Source organism: Phalangium opilio, unplaced genomic scaffold (genome assembly GCF_054372755.1).
Source record: "Phalangium opilio isolate 3A_F unplaced genomic scaffold, DU_Popi_V2 ptg000329l_1, whole genome shotgun sequence".
In the NCBI taxonomy this organism is placed as follows: domain Eukaryota; kingdom Metazoa; phylum Arthropoda; class Arachnida; order Opiliones; family Phalangiidae; genus Phalangium; species Phalangium opilio.
In genome coordinates, this window is record NW_028324226.1 from 3,584,145 (window position 1) to 3,603,428 (window position 19,284).

The 19,284-nt window shown below is 37.4% G+C and overlaps 2 protein-coding genes across 2 annotated transcripts; one reads left to right on the forward strand and one right to left on the reverse strand.

The window, feature by feature from the left end:
* The first annotated feature begins 808 nt into the window (after positions 1 to 808).
* On the forward strand, positions 809 to 1,481 carry LOC149610360 (uncharacterized). The gene has a single exon (XM_089859401.1). It carries the CDS (start codon positions 939 to 941, stop codon positions 1,479 to 1,481), a length of 543 nt encoding a protein of 180 aa, XP_089715527.1. The 5' UTR covers positions 809 to 938.
* A 6,037-nt stretch (positions 1,482 to 7,518) lies between these two features.
* On the reverse strand, positions 7,519 to 18,318 carry LOC149610361 (carbonic anhydrase 2-like). The gene is made up of 7 exons (XM_089859129.1): positions 17,913 to 18,318; positions 10,719 to 10,796; positions 10,485 to 10,661; positions 9,594 to 9,742; positions 9,433 to 9,525; positions 8,515 to 8,748; positions 7,519 to 8,432 (listed from the first exon to the last, which is right to left on the reverse strand). The coding sequence occupies exons 1-7, from the start codon at positions 17,974 to 17,976 to the stop codon at positions 8,259 to 8,261; spliced, it is 969 nt and encodes a 322-aa protein (XP_089715255.1). The 5' UTR covers positions 17,977 to 18,318; the 3' UTR covers positions 7,519 to 8,258.
* Positions 18,319 to 19,284: the final 966 nt, after the last annotated feature.

Sequence of the window (19,284 nt, forward strand, 5' to 3'; positions counted from 1 at the left end):
GGCTAGCCCTTAAAGTTAGAACTAGTAATCACAAATCAAAGAGACTGAGCGAGTCCCCCGTTATCTCCACCCTCCCACGCCTTTGGGTTTTAAAAATCTGGGATCTGTTCCGTATATAACCAATCTTATCCTCTTGCAATTTTAATGAGGAAAGGAAACCTAGGAATTGAAACGAAATTTTAAATTTCTGAAAGGAGATTTAAATTAGTTTTCCCTGCAAAGGGAGGATGACTGGTGAAGATGGTTTTCAATACTTCTTAAATATGTTTGAGAGGAAACTATTTATTTATTAAAAGGCCTAATTTTCGTCTTGTGTGCCAGGCCTAATAAGATCAGAAAATGACCGTTAAGCCTAATCGAACCATTACTTAAGCCTAAGTAGTGCACAATTTTCTGATATTGTAAAATTTTGTTGAAAACCTACCTTGTTGCAACGTTTATCCTAGATAAGGTAGGCCTAATTTTCCTCTGGTATGCTAAGCCAAATGAAATCAGTAAACTACCTTAAGCGTAATTTATTCATTACTTAAGCCTAACTAGTGCCCACCTTTCTGATATTGTTGCTAAATTTAGTTGAAAACTTACCTTGTTGCAATGTTAAACCAAGATAAGACCAGGCTAGAAAGGCCTAATTTTCGACTGGTATGCTAAGCCTAATGAAATCAGTAAACTACCCTTAAGCCTAATTTATCCATTACTTAAGCCTAAATATTGCCAACTTTTCTGATATTGCTGCTAAATTTAGTTGAAAACCGCTACCTTGTTGAAAAGTAAACTAACTATGTATCCGTATTTTCAGACAATCTGTAAATAATTACTTTAAACCGAACTCCGGAAGTGGATGGTATTAAACGGGATACAAAATTTTAATACTTAATTAAAACTTCGTCTCCGATCACCGGAAATATTTGGGAAATCGGATCGATAAAAGACATAAAATGAATAACCAAAGTTCCAACGTCGAGATAGCGAAATCCCTTTTGGAAAGAATGACAGGAAGCGTTATCTCTAATATTTCCGGAAGTAACTCAATGATTCAAACCTCTTCCGGACCAGAAAATCCGGTTCCAACCAGCTTGAATTGCCAAAATTTGACCCGTCTACTTTACGATTACATTCAATCTATGAGTGTTAACGTCTCTAATAAATCGGACATTGCGTCTTCAACTTCCATTCCCGCCACTGGTCCAGGATCCAAGGCAGACCACGATCAGCAAAGAGACGCTGTCATGTACATTGTAGTGGTGCTGTTCTTTTACTCCTTCGGAATTGGGTTCATGATGATCAAATACATGCGGAAAGAAGCCAAGGAACAGGAAGAATGTAAAATGTACCGGCGGTACATCAACGCGGCGCACGAACAGTACTTGAATTCGACCAATCGGGCTCGACTTGCTAATCGTCTAGCATTACAAGCCTTAAATACTGTTAACGCCATACCACAAACTACTCAATTGGGCAGTAAAGTGACGTTTGTTTAGTGATTAAATTGAGTCACAAGAGTTGAAGAAATAATATCGGGAAATTTGCCTAGTGTAGCGTGTGTCTGTTAATTGAAGTTTAAAATGTGCTGCGAGAAACAGTCTATTTTTCTGGTTCTAGTTTTTCCAATATTAATCATATATAAATGTATTTTTTGCCCACTTTAACTTCAGTTATGTACAGGGTGTTTCTGATAAGTCTGGTATAAACTAAGGTGGATGTTCTTTATGCGATTTTGAGTCGAAAATGTGACTTCTATGACATTTTGCCCTAAGGGTCACTGTTTTCGAGTTATGATTTGAGTGTTTTTAGGGATAACCCCTTAATTAAATTAGAAATCATTGTCTTTCAGTTTCTTAATTAAATTTAAGGGATCAACCGTAAAATTCTCAAATCATAACTCGAAAACAGTGACCCGGACGGCAAAATGTCATAGTTGTACATTTTCGACTCAAAATCTCCCAAAGAACATCCCCCTTAATTTATGCCAGACTTATCAGAAACACCCCCTTTATATCAATTATATTCCAACACAATTGAGTTAAGATTAAGATGTTTTACTTTTTAATTAGGAATTTTTAATTAGAAAATCTCTTCCTTTGTTGGTTTGAACTTTTTTCTAAGAATCCAATTTTGGTTCCCTTTTTTTTCGCAAACTTGTAAGGAAGGAAGTGAACTAAATTTATCCTTTTTATTAAGGCTTAGAATCTTTTTGCGATGGCTCTTTCAATTAGTTACCTGTCAGTTCTGGCTCGGATTTTTACAAAGGATTGGACGTTTGAGAGAGAGGGAGAGAATTACTCCCAAAGGTCGAGTTTTAAAACCGATTTAAGCTTCTCTGTTTTTTCTTTGTTCTACAGAACTAGAATTTTAAGTTTATTCTTCTTGAAAAGGTGAAGATTTAAGACCCGGTGCAAGGATTACAATTTTAAATTTTAAGGAAAGAAGCTTTCCGCCGGCGTTGCGTACGATTTTAATGAATAATCGATAATATTGGATGCTGCATTTTTGCATCTTAAGGTTTTTCCGATAATTTAAAGGGAGGGTAAATTGGAAGAAGACTAAATTGATGTTTTGAATTCCTATACTTTATAAAAAAAAGGCGTATTTGCGCGTTTCAAATGTACCCTATGACAAGGCTTAGCTACATAAATAAATAGGAATAATTTAAGCTTGAAGGAGAGAGGGATGGAGTGGTAATTCTCATACCTATAATGTTGCCTCTAAACCCACCCCCCAACCTATGGCGAATCCTCTCAGCATCCTATCCTCAGCGTTTAGGTAGGGGTACGGAAACGCCAAGAACTCCCCCTCTGTTTTAAATTTAGAAGCTAGTTCTCGTACCAATACAATCGCCTACTGAAGGCTAAGGGCTTGCGCCAGGTACACTGGGAGAGTTTAGGTGACGCAGGTCGCCCATTGTCATGTCCACTCCATCTTATCTCTTTTCTCCAGTATTGAAGCCAATCAGAATTGCCAAGTGTGTAATTGGCTGTTACTTAATAATTTCTACGTCTAATCGTGACTTAATTATCATTATATTTTTTGAATTCGATAAGTACATAAAATAGGCCTATCCGCGCATTTTTAAATGCACCACGTGGCAAGGCTTAGCAACGTAAATAAAATAAAAATAATTAAGTCAATCAGATTTGGGGAAAAGCCGGTTATATCTTCGTAAATGTTCTAATGCCATGTCTCTTATAAGTCTTATTTAACAATTTTTAAGTCAAATCCAAAGGTATTAATCATTATAGGATATTGGAAAACTCTAACTATAATTAGAGCTAAACCTAATTTCTGAATTAATTCAGCTTAAGTATCGCCAAAAGGAGTGTAAGATTATTCTACTTGTGGTATCGCGTATATACGCTTTTTCTCATTTGTGTATCATACGATATAGACGTTTTTAAGTGAAACCAGAACTAGAGTCCTGCACGGGCCGGGCTTTCCACTTTTGAAAATTGTATCGGGCCGGGCCGGGTCGGGCTTCTAAAATTTTGGAAATTAACGGGCCGGGTCGGGTCGGGCTTTTAAAATTTTGGAAATTAACGGGCCGGGTCGGGCTTTTAAAATTTTGGAAATTAACGGGCGGGTCGGGCTTTTAAAATTTTGGAAATTAACGGGCAGGTCGGGTCGGGTCGGGCTTTTAAAATTTTGGAAATTAACGGGCGGGTCGGGTCGGGTCGGGCTTTTAAAATTTTGGAAATTAACGGGCCGGGCCGGGCTTTTGTTCATTTTTCAAAATTCGGGCCGGGCCGAACTCTATTATCATTTAATCCAAAGTTCAAATGAAAGATAATTTAAATGAGTATAAGCTTCTAAGGACAAATGTAACGAACAATTATCAAAAGAAATGAAAAATAAACGACGCTAAAGCAAATATGAATTCAAATCATTGATTTTATGTAAAAAATATAAAAATTACAACTGCACTACGTGTAACGGGCCGGGCCGTGTCGGGCCTGTTCAATTCATGCAATGTGTCGGGCCGGGCCGGACCGGGCTTGGTTAATGCATGTAACGGGCCGGGCCGGACCGGGCCGAAAAACCAACTATGTACTCGGACTCGGGCCGGGTTTCGGGCTTATTCAATATTCTAAAACCGGGCCGGGCTTGGGTCGGGCCTGAAAAACTCGGCCCGTGCAGGTCTCTGACCAGAACATTTAAAATGACTTATTTTAAAAAGAAATCAATTTTATATTTACCTTTTTTTCGCGGAAGTTTGAGAATAATCGTACTAATTAAGGAATTAAAATATTCGAAAGGCAAATTACATTTATCAACAAAATATTCGCCTTATATTAGAACTAAACTGAACCTCAAAATATTATACAATCCAATTATAAGAAAGATATTTCTACATGTAAATTTTAGAAACAATTTGATAATCTCTGGCTGAATGCACCGTCCAAGAATAGTTAATAGAGATGCGTTTAGGCCTAGCGAAAATATTCCCCGATGTTACTTAACTAAAGACAAAAGGCCTTCTCTATTTACCTTTTTCCAAACTACTCCCGAGTCCCGTTAACAACAGATGTACACAACCATCTTTCAAGAAGGGATCCTTTCCCTCCTATTCTTTAAAACAATTTACATAAAATAAATATAACGGCATTCAGCAAATCGAGGAAAGACTGTTTTATCCTCTTGCATTTAAGAAACTTAATGGTTTAAAATTAAATGCTAAATATATATACAAGCGCTTAAAAGTTAAATGGAAGAGATATAAAATACTATTTTCAAAATACAGTATTAAATTGTGAAGATTTTAAAGTATTCGTAATTATTAATAAAGTTGGTTTTTTTCCTAATTCCCTTTATACAGTGAATTTGAATAATCGTCTATTTTTTCTAGATATTAGGCTTAGCAATCTTGGATTTTAATTGGTTTGTATTATAAATGTTAATGCGCGAGCTTCCTCTAAGTCGTAACTCATTTTACGACGTTTAACAAGGGGTTATTCGTTACCAATTAAACTTGATTGAAGGGTAGACTAATATTAAACATCGTAAAATGTCAAGCCCTTTCCATATTAGAGTGCTGCCGAGGGTCTAATCACTTAAATATTACACGTAATCACTTTAGTACAGTGTGTACACCTATTAAACTGAGTCACTGGCCCCTCTGTCCAATGCCTTTCTATAGAAACCCAGGCATACCTACACCAAGAAGTGATATCTATTTTACTAAGGAGAAGATATAAATTCGCCACATTTCTAGCTTTATCTCCAGCAGTCCAAACGTAGGTCCGGAGTTAATCCCCGCCTCTAAATTACAACCAGCATCTCATTGGTTCTTGAAAACCCTCGTCAGCGCGACGCGAATGACTAAAATTACGTATTTTCCGACTGAGGAGAGGCGAAATAGCCCGCGGCCTCCTTTTACGTCCCCCCCTTGTATTTTGAAAGGGGGACTGGGACTATGGCGCGCGAATACTTAGGCATCTTAAACCTTCTCCTAGTGAACTAGATATCGCTTCTTGCCTACACCTTCTATATTATTGCTGGGTTAGCTTGGTTTCCAAGGCTTCATTGAATGCGAAATTCAATGATGTAATTTATTAAAATTTTGAAAAGGGCGCGCTGGAAGGTCATGTTTCCAACGCAATATTGAATTTACGATCTGGAATTTATTAGATAACTAAATTAATGGGTGTATACAGTGTTAAGTAAAATACATGTGCCAATTCCATTGCTTATTATTTTAAGTGACACGCTTAGACTTCTGGTATCATTGGTTCTTGTACCTGAAAAGCACGAAGCTGTGGTATCCCTTTTTTAGAAATAAAATAGCTTTGTTATAAATAAATAAATAAAATTGTTTAGAGATGCAACCGAAAGAAAATAGAGCAATCTTTTGATACACTTACAGAGTATACCTTCAAACGTTACGTTTTATTTCCCATATATAAAACCTTGGAACGTAAAAGAAATTCTTTCCTCTGATAAATAAATGCAAATCTGAAAGCCTCGGAGGGAATATTTTATTCTTTTATTATTACTAGATCTTCCCTGCTTGCTTTCGTAACTTTAGATTGGATAAAAGAAATAGCATTTTCTTGTCAAATCGAAAGCTGTCCTTTTGGCCTAACCAGGCACTTCCTTTTGGCTTTGTTTTGATGGGGTTAAGAAGCTGTCCTTTCCATTATATAGCTCCCCAAAAAAACTGTTTTTTACTCCGTGTAGTGATGTAATAACTAACGGAGTTATGTACTCGTAGTTTGTTAGTTTGTTTGTGTGTGTTAAAACCAGACACACGAAAAACCAGTACGATTCCCAAGAAGCTGTTTTTTACTCCATGTAGTTATGTAATAACCAAGGGACTTTATGTTCATGGTCTGTTTGTGTGTGTGTGTGTTTGAACCCCGGGCACACCGAAGATCAGTATGCCGAGAAACTGGGTAAGAAAAGATCTTTCGAATTCTAAAATTGGAAAGGAAGCAGTGTTCACCCCCCTCTTCGAGGCGTTGTTTGGTACTAAATTCAGGACTTACACTGGTGCTTTTCTATTGCTAATTTAAGTTGTAAACGAGAAGACAAAAAAGTACTTTATCACAAATTGATTAAGGTGCTTTAGAAATTCCCCAGAAATCTGAAACTCCTTCAATAGCCCCGTAAATTTATGGATTTGGTTTTTTTAGCAAATGGAATTGTAAAATTCGTAACTGTAAGGGTTTATTTACACATTCTACGATAGTATTAATTTTCTACGACTTAACGGAAAGAGAACAAAATGTATGTTAAACTAGAAGTGGGGGCAAGCATTTCCAACGTTTATGTGGCATTGAGTGCCATTGTATAGCCATAATCTGTTGTAACAGGGCTAAATTATATAGGGAGTAACTATGAGTAATGATACTGTGACATAATGTTGTACAACCTTCAACAGTACATTGCAAACCACACGGAGTATTACGAAATGATGATTTTTGCACTTGTTTCGTATTATCGTCCATGCAGCACACGACGGATGCGAAACAAGGTCCGTATCTCTTTTCACCCATTTTATAAATAGATCCCTCTGGTTTTCCTTCTTTCGGAATATTATTATTCTTGTGCAGTAATTTATGCAAGTACGCTTTTACCTAACCCTAACCTATAAAAAAGAAGCTAGAATTAAGAGGAAAAAATATTTTAAAGATGATGCGTGCACAGGATAGAATATTTTCACTTCAATTTGAGGTGTTTGAAGCAAACAAGTTTCGAAATTGACTAAATTAGTAAAGTCCCCTGATGATATAGCATATTTAAATCAAATCATTTATCGGATATTTTATAAAGTTCGGAAGAATGTCTGTAAAGAATGTTTTAGATATTTCTAGCTTTAAAATAAACACCCAAACCATAGCCCACGTGACGTCAGTGTAACTGTATTTATTGTAGCGGAAACTCACCTTAACAAAAACCACGATTCAGGTAAAACAATAGGTTCGTAAATTGCAAAGTTATTATCACAATATTATTTATTCAAATTTTTTAAAGGATATTTTTACAAAAGCTATAATTTCGTCATCGTATTTTTTAACAGACGGTTGATAATACCATAAGTTCGTAAGATATGTTCCATAAGTTTGTCACTGGTTACAAACTGGAGCTTGTCATGAAGTGACGTTAATCATTGATTCGAGGTAAAGCGACGCCTGGTGAGGCGCTGTCAAAGGCTTAGTACAGAATAAATAGGAAGATGGATGGACTGCAAAACCGAGTGTAGTCAATTCTCGCTTGTAGTTCTCGATCGCGAGCTGTAAGTCTCTAGCATTACGAAGTATAGGTAGTGTCATACTTATGGAACATATCTTATAAACTTATGATAAAACAATAAACGTAGGCTTACTCTACAATACACGTATATATTTTTACGAATTTAATAAATACGCATTAAGTAGGGGCGCTATTTATTCTTTCAAATAGCTAACTTTCATGGGTAAAATTGGGCATATTAAATGTATAGGTATTTTATATATACACTATTTTTTTCGCGCTGTGATTAAATTTCAAAAATAGAAGCTCTTATTCATTAATGATGATAATTAACGACTAAAATTATCTCTGACTAGTAGTAGCTTTTAACGATCACTCTTAATTAACTAAGATAAAAATTAGTTGTTTTTATTTACGTAAAAATGAAGTAGTTCGGAACTATGTCTTTCTTAATTCCAGTTAACTAGTGATTTAGGATTATATATTTTCCTTATAAATATTACCCCATTTTAAATTGGAAGCTACACGTCAATACTGTGGTAATGTTATGGGTAATTATGCCAATTACCTAATTAGCAATTAATAATGATCGAAATTAAAATGAAGAGCGTCACTGGGTTGAATATTTCCGCTGCATTAATCACAAATTCCACTGTTCTACCATTGCGAGGTTGAACCGGACGGAAATTATCCTCCAGGTTACTATGCTCCTCGCCTCCTTGTTTTAAAGCTCTGAATTGGTTTAGCTGCAGAAATAGAAGTTGTTGTTTATTGGTAGTGTTTTAATACAGTTAAGGTAATTGGTGAGTTGTGGTGTCTGAGTTTTACCTGGTATTCTGAGATTTGGATGGTTTCGTTGAAGACAATCCAAACTACACTCTCGTGACAAGTTGGTGTCGTTAAAGAGCCGTTGTAATGATAGTAACGATCGTGATTCGGTGGAAATAAGTCCTCCATGGGTTCAATGTCGTGTCTGTGGACGTCAGTCGTGCTTGGACTTAGCAATACTCTGTCCAAGCTCGTGGCGATTGGTTGAAGTGCCGTGTTGTTAGTGTCTGATAACTGTGGAGTAGATTAATTTGTTTTTAAGACACGGGATCGTTTGGAGAATTTGTGGGTCCCGGAAAAATTGATTAAATAGCGGGGCCCCTACAAGACAGCCGTACACATGTCCCGGCCCCCAGGGAAACTGACCGAATTGCCCACCCTCTCGACGGCCCTGTTAATACATTAGTGTAATTGATATTCGCTTCCATTGTTCTATTGGTGCCCAAGAATATATCATGGTACATTTGGTATTTGGTATCAAGGGACTTAATGAACCATAGACGGCAAGGATCAACGTTGTCTTTTTGCCAACTTAATTATTCAAAGGGCTCTTTTTGCACGTTCAAATACTTCAACCAAAAGCTTATACTAAAAAATACTTCTTTCACTGTAGACGCCATTTGAAATGAGAAACAAATGACCCTCCTCTCAACCTCTACATGAACTAACCAATCAGAGAAGATATTTTTGGGGGTCAAAGGGTTATAGAAAAGGTTTTGTATGGTGGTGATACAAACGTTAATTCTTGCCACTATATTGAGCCTATCATCGCATGTTCCCCGTGCTACTGTCTTGAAGGTAACCATACGCATTGGGGGTCGACACTTTTCTGAGAGGTAAAGGAGGTTTCTGATATTACGCTCGGCAGCAAGCTTCAATGAAGTATCCTTTTCGCTATGAACTTTTGCTTAAACCTACCTCTCCCCAAACTCCGATGACCAATAGTCCATCAGGGTATTCCAGAGCCACATCCAAACTCTTATATTTGACATTATAGTGGACGAAGTGACACTGTAATTATTACCAACATGGTTAGACCTAAGTTCACCATTATTAAACTAATTAAAGATGTTAATTACTTCAATGGGGAAAGTCTTGTTATCTAGTCGGTGTTCGGCACCAACATTATTAGTGGAACCCCAGTGAAAATGTAATTGGACGAAACTGTATAGGTCATCTCCTAATGGTCCACCAGAAACGGTCATACCTTCCGCTACCGTTGCAACCACTGTTTCGAAATAAAAAATAATGATTAAAATTAAAATATAAATCGTACACTTGTTTGTCGTCGGTTTTCCATAAGGTTATAACCCACGTGCAGCTAAGAATCTCTGCCATTTTCCCCCCTGCTTCTTTGTTTACTTAAATGGATAGTAGCACCTGAAACCTTAACCATTGCTTTTGAAGATCAAAATACTCCTGCGAACCAGTGAGCACGTATGGTGGTACCGAGCTGTGCCTCGGTATCAGAGTTCTGCACACGCGCAATGGGTGCAACAGAGAGGATAAAAAATCAGAAGTTTGTTTACGGCCGGAATTATCTTCCGAGGCTACAGTTAACCGTGCTTATCTCTGGAATGAGCCTCTAACCGTCTTTTCGTATTTAGCCTCTATGAATTATCTTAACTGATCACGTGACGTCTGGCTCCTCGGCTGTGCGCCGAGGTAGGTGCGCGTGAGAGGGATATCGGGCTGTGCCCTTCCCTCTTTTACCCTCCTTGAAATCGCGCTTGAAATACGTGCTCGCTGTGTGAACGTACCAGCTCCCTTGGTTTATTTCTCGATGGCAGGGTGGACAATATTGTCTATTAGACTCGCGGAACGTGCTTTATAACTTATGGATTTTTCCTGGAGTACCTGGATTGTTCGATACCCTAATTTGCCCTCTAGCGTCAACTTAGTTTTTCGAGCAAAGTTTCAGAAAGCTTAAATATACTTTATGGCAAAGCGAAGGTGATTAGTTGTTATACCTGTATGGCCGTTATTTGTCATCCGAATGTCGGTCAGTCTGATGTCGTAGCCGGTGATGCGCAATTTCGGGTAGATGTTGTTCATAATCGATAAACTGCCGTTGGTTGTTTCGAAGTTAATCGGCGATTGATGTCTTCCACCACACGTGGCGTAGTTTGCCGTCCATGCTGCGATATCTATTGGGAAAATGTCAGTCCATCTTCTTTTCTTATAAAACCAAACTAGTTTGCTACCTTTGTAATTGAAGGTCCAGTGAGTTGAATCATTCTTTTCTTCAACTGAATTTGGGTGTTGGGATGACACTTGAGAAACTATAGACCATGCAATGAAATGATGAAATCAAAATTAATTTTTACGTAAGAGTAATTTAGTTAATGACTATATTTTACCAGCAAATCATATAATTTTAGTTCAGGACAAAATAGAAGCGACACTGGGAATATTTATGTCACCGTCTAAATTGTGTAAGGATGCAACACAGACTTATGGGCAACGCTTGACCGTCTAAAGGGATATTCTACATAAGTACCTTCGGTGCACCACGATTCCCTGTGTCGCTTCTACGTTTTCCTTGTCTGCGCCACGTTGATTATCACAATAATCTTCTAATCCATAGAAACACACACTAAAATCAAGTTTATAGATAAAGCAAAAAGTATGCTTCGTTCACAGTTCCCTGCCTTTGGTTGTAGACGCCATGAGAATCAAACGACCCTCCTTTCAACCCCTACACGAACCAACCAATCATATAAGAGCTTTGTTTTAAGGTCAAAGGTTTATAGTAAATAGTATCTATGGTGTCGATCCAAACGTTAATTCTTGGTACTAGAACTAGCATCTGCTACGTTAGGAGTCTATTCACGCGTGTTCCTTGAGCTACGGTTGACACTAATCTGCGGGTTAAGAAAGGTTACTCATATTACACGGGGCGAGCAAGCTTTTACCAATTATACTTTTTAATTTTAAATATGAATGTTGAGCACTGTGGGTATGCATGAAAGCAGAAGTGAGATGAGACCAGAAGTACTGAGCTAACCAAATTCTTCACTCGGCGAAAGTGAATATTCTTGATAACACACCAACGGTTGGCCCTCTAGTGGCGGTTTAAGAATTTCTCCTCCAAAAACGTGAGACGCTCGCGGTGGTAGACGACCGAACTAGATTCAAGCACCCGCGTCCGTGTTTCGCCGCTTTAGGTTGAGGGGAAGGTGGTAGGAAATTCTTTTGGAACTCGACCAATTTTTTTCTCTCTAGTGTAGGCGCGATGGAAGCGGCGTAAAATCCTCAAATTTGTTCACTAATGCCAGGATCTATTACCAATGCTAGAGCCCTTCACTTCTAGTCTCATCTCACTTCTGATGAAAGTGATTCGCAGTTACAAATATTTAACACCTTGATTCGTGGTAATTTTTTGGTACCTGTGAACACGCGTTTGCGATTAATTTTGATGTTAGACGGCTGAGCAATTTTTGTTTGGACAAGGACATATTTATCGTTTACTTCTAGGTACAGCAATTGCGTTTATATACAAGTATATAACATTGACATAGAATATTATGTTTTGGCATCTAGTTTAATAATGAATAATGATCCTTGATATTTTTATGATTCATGATATAATGTGAAGCGAATGGAATTTCCAAGAATCATTTGTTAATTGATTGAGTCATCAAGGACAATTAGTAGATGTATTAAGATCAGATGAAACTGGTTTGCCTTTAATAATCGCGAGCCGGAATCCAAACAAATCCCTCAAAGATGTGACCAATTGATGACGAAATTATACTTTTTGTACAAGGTTCATTAGCTTAATTAGACCGTATTTAAACTAATTAATTTGTTACGCTATAAATCTCAATGAACAATGCTAGCTCAGCATTAAATAAATTTCTTACAGTTGTCTTAAGACCTAATTATTGAGTATATGCAAGAAGTGATGTCTAGTTTATTAGGGAGAAGGTATAAATTCGCCACATTTCTAGCTTTATCTCCAGTCCAAACGTAGGTCCGGAGTTAATCCCCGCCGCCTCTAAATTACAACCAGCATCTCATTGGTTCTTGAATACTCACGTCAGCGCTACGCGAATGACGAAAATTACGTATTTTCCGACTGAGGAGAGACGAAATAGCCCGGCCTCCTTTCACGTCCCCCCTTGAATTTTGAAAGGGGGACTGGGACTATGGCGCCTGAATACTTAGGCATCTTATACCTTCTCCCTAGTAAACTAGATATTGCTTCTTGGTATATGAAAATCCCCCAAGGAGAAAATTCCGTTTTAAGGGCCACTCAAGGTTTTGGGAGCACATATCTCCGTGACTAAATGTTGTAGACCCCGTCATGTTCTTTAACACTTAATAAAGATAGAAAGGTAGTGTGGAATAATTAGGTTTGCTTTATCAGCATACGCTTCTGCTAGATAAATGTTCAATAACGTTCTTAGATTGAATATTATTGAAAGCTGATGTCTTACTCCACATGCGTAATCTATTTCCTTATTTTAGGGGCCACTCAATGTTTAGGAGCCCATATCTCCGTGTAACTAAATGTTGTAGACCCCATCATCTTCTTTGTGACACTTTAGACCACGGAGCTGTATTGTAGAAGGAGTAGAGACTAGGGCCTAGACATAAGCGTACTAGTGCTCCGCGCACAATTTTCGCGCTTACCGAGCGGCTCCGACTCCGAGCCTATGTAAACAATCTCTGACGTCACGTGTTTTAAAGAAGGCGTCGTTTTCTTCTTTCCCGGCTTAATTTATTGAATATTTTCCATATTATAGTTAATATAAATAGAAATAATAGTAAAAATAAAAATTTAAATAAGATTTGCAAACCGTTGGGAAACTCCCGTCACTCGGAAGTCTATACACAAATGACCGAGGCTTAACCCTCCTGAACGTTCGTAGCTCGCGGCCATCTTTATTGTTTACATGGGCTCGCCTAGGTTTGGAGGGAGGGTCAAAATTCATACCCCCTTTTTATGGACAAATAAGGTCTAGCTTTTTTTAATAGAGGGGAAGCTACGAGTCTCTACTCCTTCTACAATACAGCTCCGTGTTTAGACTCAGTTTGATCCAAAGAACACCGCACCCTTTAATTTAAGGCAGACTTATCAGAAACAGGGCTGGAAATAAGCACAGAACACTGACATTGTCCAATAATAATTTAAAATGTCCCATAATTTTTTTAAAAACTAAGGGGATCACCGGACATTTTGACAAATAAATTTTCCGAAGATTTGATAGCTTGATTATGAAGATGCGACACTATTTATGCACACGCCATGGACAGTGTCCAATAAATTTTCCTGTCAAATAGGGGGTCACTGGACACATTTCCTATAAGAATTTTTTCTTATTTCCGGCCCTGATCAGAAACACCCTGTATAGACGTAACCCTGCTCTAAAATAAGATTTCTTTCTGACCTTGGTCTGCCAATGTGCAACCATAAATCACTCTAATTTCAACGTGAAACCACAGCGTTTATAGAGTTATCCCCATTCTTTCTAAAAAAAAAAACCTCTTCATTGTCAATCCAATTTTGCTAGAGATTAGAGATAATGGGAGTCAGCTGCCTAAACTATCCCATTCTTTCTAGATTCTAATTTAACTTAACAAGAATTTTCCATTATAATAATAAATAATATCAGGAATATGTAGAGTTATAGCTAAGCTTTGCTTATGCATTTAAAGGTAAACTTCTTTAAATTAATAAAATAAATCCGGTGTATTTATTTACACCATGCAGTGCTGGGCACTAGGAGAGCTGAATTAACTGTTTTCCTAAAATAAGTAATATAATCGGTTAATCGATTATAGTTAGGTCACAATCCTGAAAGCAATTAATGCAATGAAAAGTAGGTTGAAAGAGCCATGGGTTTATTGACGTGTTTATAGACCATTTCATTAAGTCCAGAGGAGAAACAAACACCACAGGGGTGGGAAGATCACCTTCTAGGGTTATTTCCCTCGCGCTAAGAAACACCGCTAGAGGCAGCGCGAGTCGGATAGCCTCCCACTTGTAGTGAACTCGGCAGGGCTGATACTGAGTCACTTTTTTCAAACTGGGTTACTAAGAGTCACTTTTCCGAAAATTACTATTTGTCAGTTTTTGGTGTTATTTATCTTCTCGAACACAACGTAAAAACTAATATATTTCAATCGCCCAGCTGGATGACGCTTTAAACGTCAAAATAGCGAAATCACATTTGAACAAACCAAAGAATCGTTGAAAACAATCCAATTCAAATGAATGTTTTGATTTAAAACCTTATTCACTTTTTGCTTACTATTTTTAAATTAATTCGTCACTTATTCAACTAAATTTGAGCATGTGAGTGAGTATCAGCTCCGTCTAGCGTTAAATCTTGGCTTGAGAGAAATAACCTAAGCCTGTGTGTACTATTGACTTAAATTCAAGTAATTATAATAATAATAATAATAATCTAAGCTTTGTCTACGAAGGGATTTCCACACTAAGCCTGTGGCTTGTTTACAGGTGGGTCCCTTTACAATGCATAGGAGGTGGTGGCTAGCCCCTATGCCACAGCTAACCTACAGCGCCCTATACTAACTATTACCCTTAACCTCTGCAAGTTTTTGATGGAAAGGAGAAACCGGGTTAGACCGCGGAGGAAAACTCCTTTTAACAAGTGGGGAGAGAACTTGCCTTGCCTTCCACTCCATTGTCTCCATGTCAAAGGACATATGGTTAAAGCCTAAATTGAAATTTGCCGGATACTTAACTCTACATTATAATTTTCTTCTATTTCATAAACATGTTTACATAATTATGTAGATAAAGGGTGCGGTATCGACGTACGCAGCGTTGACCTTGTAGGGATGAAAAAATTATATTTTCAGTTTTTGACAAACATGATCTTAAGAAAGCCTAGTCAGTTTAGTTTTGGGTAATTTTCACCGGCGAATAATAATTGGCATTGGACGGTTTTTAAGTATTTAGTTTCGCTTTCTAAAGAGATTTTGTTATTGTAATTTATTTTTTCTATAGTTGAGACTTTTGGAAAGTCTTACACAACTTTATATAAAGCTAGTTCAACAAACCCAGCTTAGTTTTAATAAATTGGAGTGCTTTTTTATTTAATGGTATATCTAGGGAAAAAAATAAGCGAATATATTTTAAGCAGCTACAATATTATTATATATTGTATATTATAATAATGTAAAAACAAATTTATTTCGCGATTAGCTAATTAGTTTATTTGGAATTTAATTGCCCGTACTCAACGACATTTCTGTTTTAAATTGAGGGACAAGTTCCAATGCTTTATACCAGGAATGCATACTAGTAGGAATAATTGTGTGTAGCCATTTTCAATCAACGTATCTAGCACTGCGGATTTTGTGGGAAGAGATAGACTATAGATTATATATGACGAATTTTACTACTCAGCCTCGCTGTGCGTTGAACCTGACCTCGTGTTGCTACTAAGGAATTGATGAAAGTTCTCAAGCCCGCCATACAAAACCCGCATAGAAATTAACATGGAATATATGGGGCACTATGCATGATTCCTTTTAGCTTTATCATAAGTTTATATGTTCCATAAGTATGACACTACCTATACTTCGTAGTGCTGGAGACTTACAGCTCGAGCTAGTTCGAGAACAACAAGCGAGAATTGACTACACTCGGTTAGATTTGCAGGACTTCCATCTAGTCCTATTTAGTCTGTACTAAGCCTTTGACAGCGCCTCACCAGGCGTCGCATTACGAGAATATATGACCTACGTCACTTCATAACAAGCTCCAGTTTGTAACCAGTGACAAACTTATGGAACATATCTTATAAACTTATGGCTTTATGTATTAGCAAAATCATTCCGATTAGCTGTATGTATACTTATCACACCAAATAAATCACATTATAATTTATCCAGTTAATGCTCGATTACTCAGAAATGTAACGGCATGATTATTTTTCTCCTGAAGCCTTTTCAAGAATACATTAGGCCTAACAACTTTCTTGAATGAAAGGATAAGTCCAAAGTTTAAAATCTAAAATAGGCACCTTTCGTTAAGCACTCCCAATTGAAAACGGTGGCCCGGACGACAAAATGTCATAGAACATTTTCGACTCAAAATCGATCAAAGAACATCCCACTTAATTTAAACCAGACTTATCAGAAACACCCTGTATATTAAGCGACCATTAATACCACACACACATTTTATTAGGATATCCCAAAAGTTCAGTTGGGTATACGTGTGTTTTCCTTTACACGTATACTAACATTTATGTACCTGAACTGAATTGCCAGTGTCATAGCCTAGTAAAGTATACCAAAGAGTTTGCTGGCCGATATTTCAAATCGAGAAAACTATTACAAGTTCAAACTTATCTCGAATCCACGCGGGGGATCTGACGCGAGCTAGAAACCTTGACATCGAAAATTATTATTTGGGTCTCACGGTCGCGCTCTCTCCAACATATCATAACTATCCGATTAATAACACGTACTGTACCACGTTAAAGGTTAACTAGAGGTAATTGAGTAAACTTGTAGGTCAAATAATTTATGCCTAGTTTTATGGGCATGCCAATTGTGATTACGATCGCGTGTTAATTTAGGAGAAAAATTAGATGATACATGAATTTTACTTTTATGACCCCGTAACCTTTGCACAGAACTGATTTACTTCAATAACTAACGAACTTCTGTTAGTCCTATAGTTCATAACTTCAAAATCTGAATACAGGTTGTTTCTGATAAGTCTGCCATAAATTAAAGGGTGTGTTCTTTGGGTCAAATTGAGTGGAAAGGGCCGAAGAACACTGGGTCTACAACATTTAGTTACTTATAGATGTGGGATCCCAAACATTGATTGACCCCTAACACAAGGAAATAGTTACACATGTGGAGTAATTTGCTTTACTTAACCAGCGTATGCACATTTATAGTACACTTCTGCTAGAAAAAGGACTAATAACGTTCTAAGATTGAAGACTATTGAAGGCAGATCATGTGTTACTCCACATGTGTGACTATTTTATTCTTTTAGGGGGCAATCAATGTTCAGAAGCCCATTTCTCCGTAACTAAATGTTGTAAACCTCCATGTTCTTTGACACTTTACACTCAGTTTGATCCAAAGAAAATGTCACCCAATAATTTATGGCATACTTATCAAAAACACCCTTTATAGAAACTACATAAAATTATTTTTCATAATTCCAGTTTCATTTAGAAAAAAAAATTAACTCAATTTTCATTGCAGTTTAGGATCAAAAATCATTTTTAGAAACAAAACTCAAGATGAATTTTTAAAATTTAAATGAAAATATTATTATTTATTTTTAAATTTAAGAGAAGATCACCTTATATTAAATGCAAGACGCTCTCCCTCAAAAGTATATGAAACATTAAACTTAACACTAAATTAAGTATGTTAAAAAGATTACTTACCAGTACCAATATAGAAACATGCTACCATTGCGGTAAAGAAAGTCGTCGAAATCTTCACATCCATTTTTAAATAATTAAATAAATCAAACGAAAGACTATGCAACTTATTTTAAATCGTAGAAACGTAATATAAAGATTATCCGTAAGATTAGATTATCACTGATAGTTTAATTCATTTAGTAGTACTAGCTAGCGTGGCACTCGCTTGAACCGACGATTCGCCATTCTATGATTTAATCTTGATTAGTTTGCACCCTTTTATATCCTTTTCCTTAATTTAATCTTTAGGCAATAATTACTTTCCCCGGATGGGATAATTTCCTAGGATCCGAATAATAAATAAAGTTAGACTTTCGATCTAAAGTCAACGCGTTGTCTCTCTCCTATAGCGAAACGTTCTGACTTTTTGCACAGTTCGAAAGAGAGTAAGTCAGGTATGGTTGCTTCGTACAGACTACGCGTAAAGAGTGCTAGTGTATTTAGTTTACCTTGTCATTGGATTCGTTCGAGCTAAGCCTAACACCTAACTCACGTTATGGTATGATTCTATATATTCTTTTCAGGCTTTCCAGACCTTGAATTTTTAATGTTAAATAGTAAAACGCGAAACGAAATTCAGTTTAGCCTCTTTTATTTATTTATTTTTTTTATTTATTAAAGTGTCGGTGATAGTGGGTTTTTTCTTCTGTGTATTAAGTTATGTTCGGAATTAATTGTATTGGTGTTAATAATGATCTGTAGAAATTAATGCTTACATGGCGTTATTTGGCTTTTTTTTTGTAGGAAAGGTTTGCTCGGGTTTATGAGCGGTTTGCTCGGGTTTGAGGGAGTTTTCTCGGGTTTAAGAGGGGTTTGCTCGGGTTTAAGAGGGGTTTGCTCGGGTTTAAGAGGGGTTTGCTCGGGTTTAAGAGGGGTTTGCTCGGGTTTAAGAGGGGTTTGCTCGGGTTTAAGAGGGGTTTGCTCGGGTTTAAGAGGGGTTTGCTCGGGTTTAAGAGGGGTTTGCTCGGGTTTCAGGGCGGTTTTCTCGGGTTTAAGAGGGGTTTGCTCGGGTTTCAGGGCGGTTTTCTCGGGTTTCAGGGCGGTTTTCTCGGGTTTCAGGGCGGTTTGCTCGGGTTTAAGAGGGGTTTGCTCGGGTTTCAGGGCGGTTTTCTCGGGTTTCAGAGGGGTTTGCTCGGGTTTAAGAGGGGTTTGCTCGGGTTTAAGAGGGGTTTGCTCGGGTTTAAGAGGGGTTTGCTCGGGTTTAAGAGGGGTTTGCTCGGGTTTAAGAGGGGTTTCTCGGGTTTCAGGGCGGTTTTCTCGGGTTTCAGGGCGGTTTTCTCGGGTTTCAGGGCGGTTTTCTCGGGTTTCAGGGCGGTTTTCTCGGGTTTCAGGG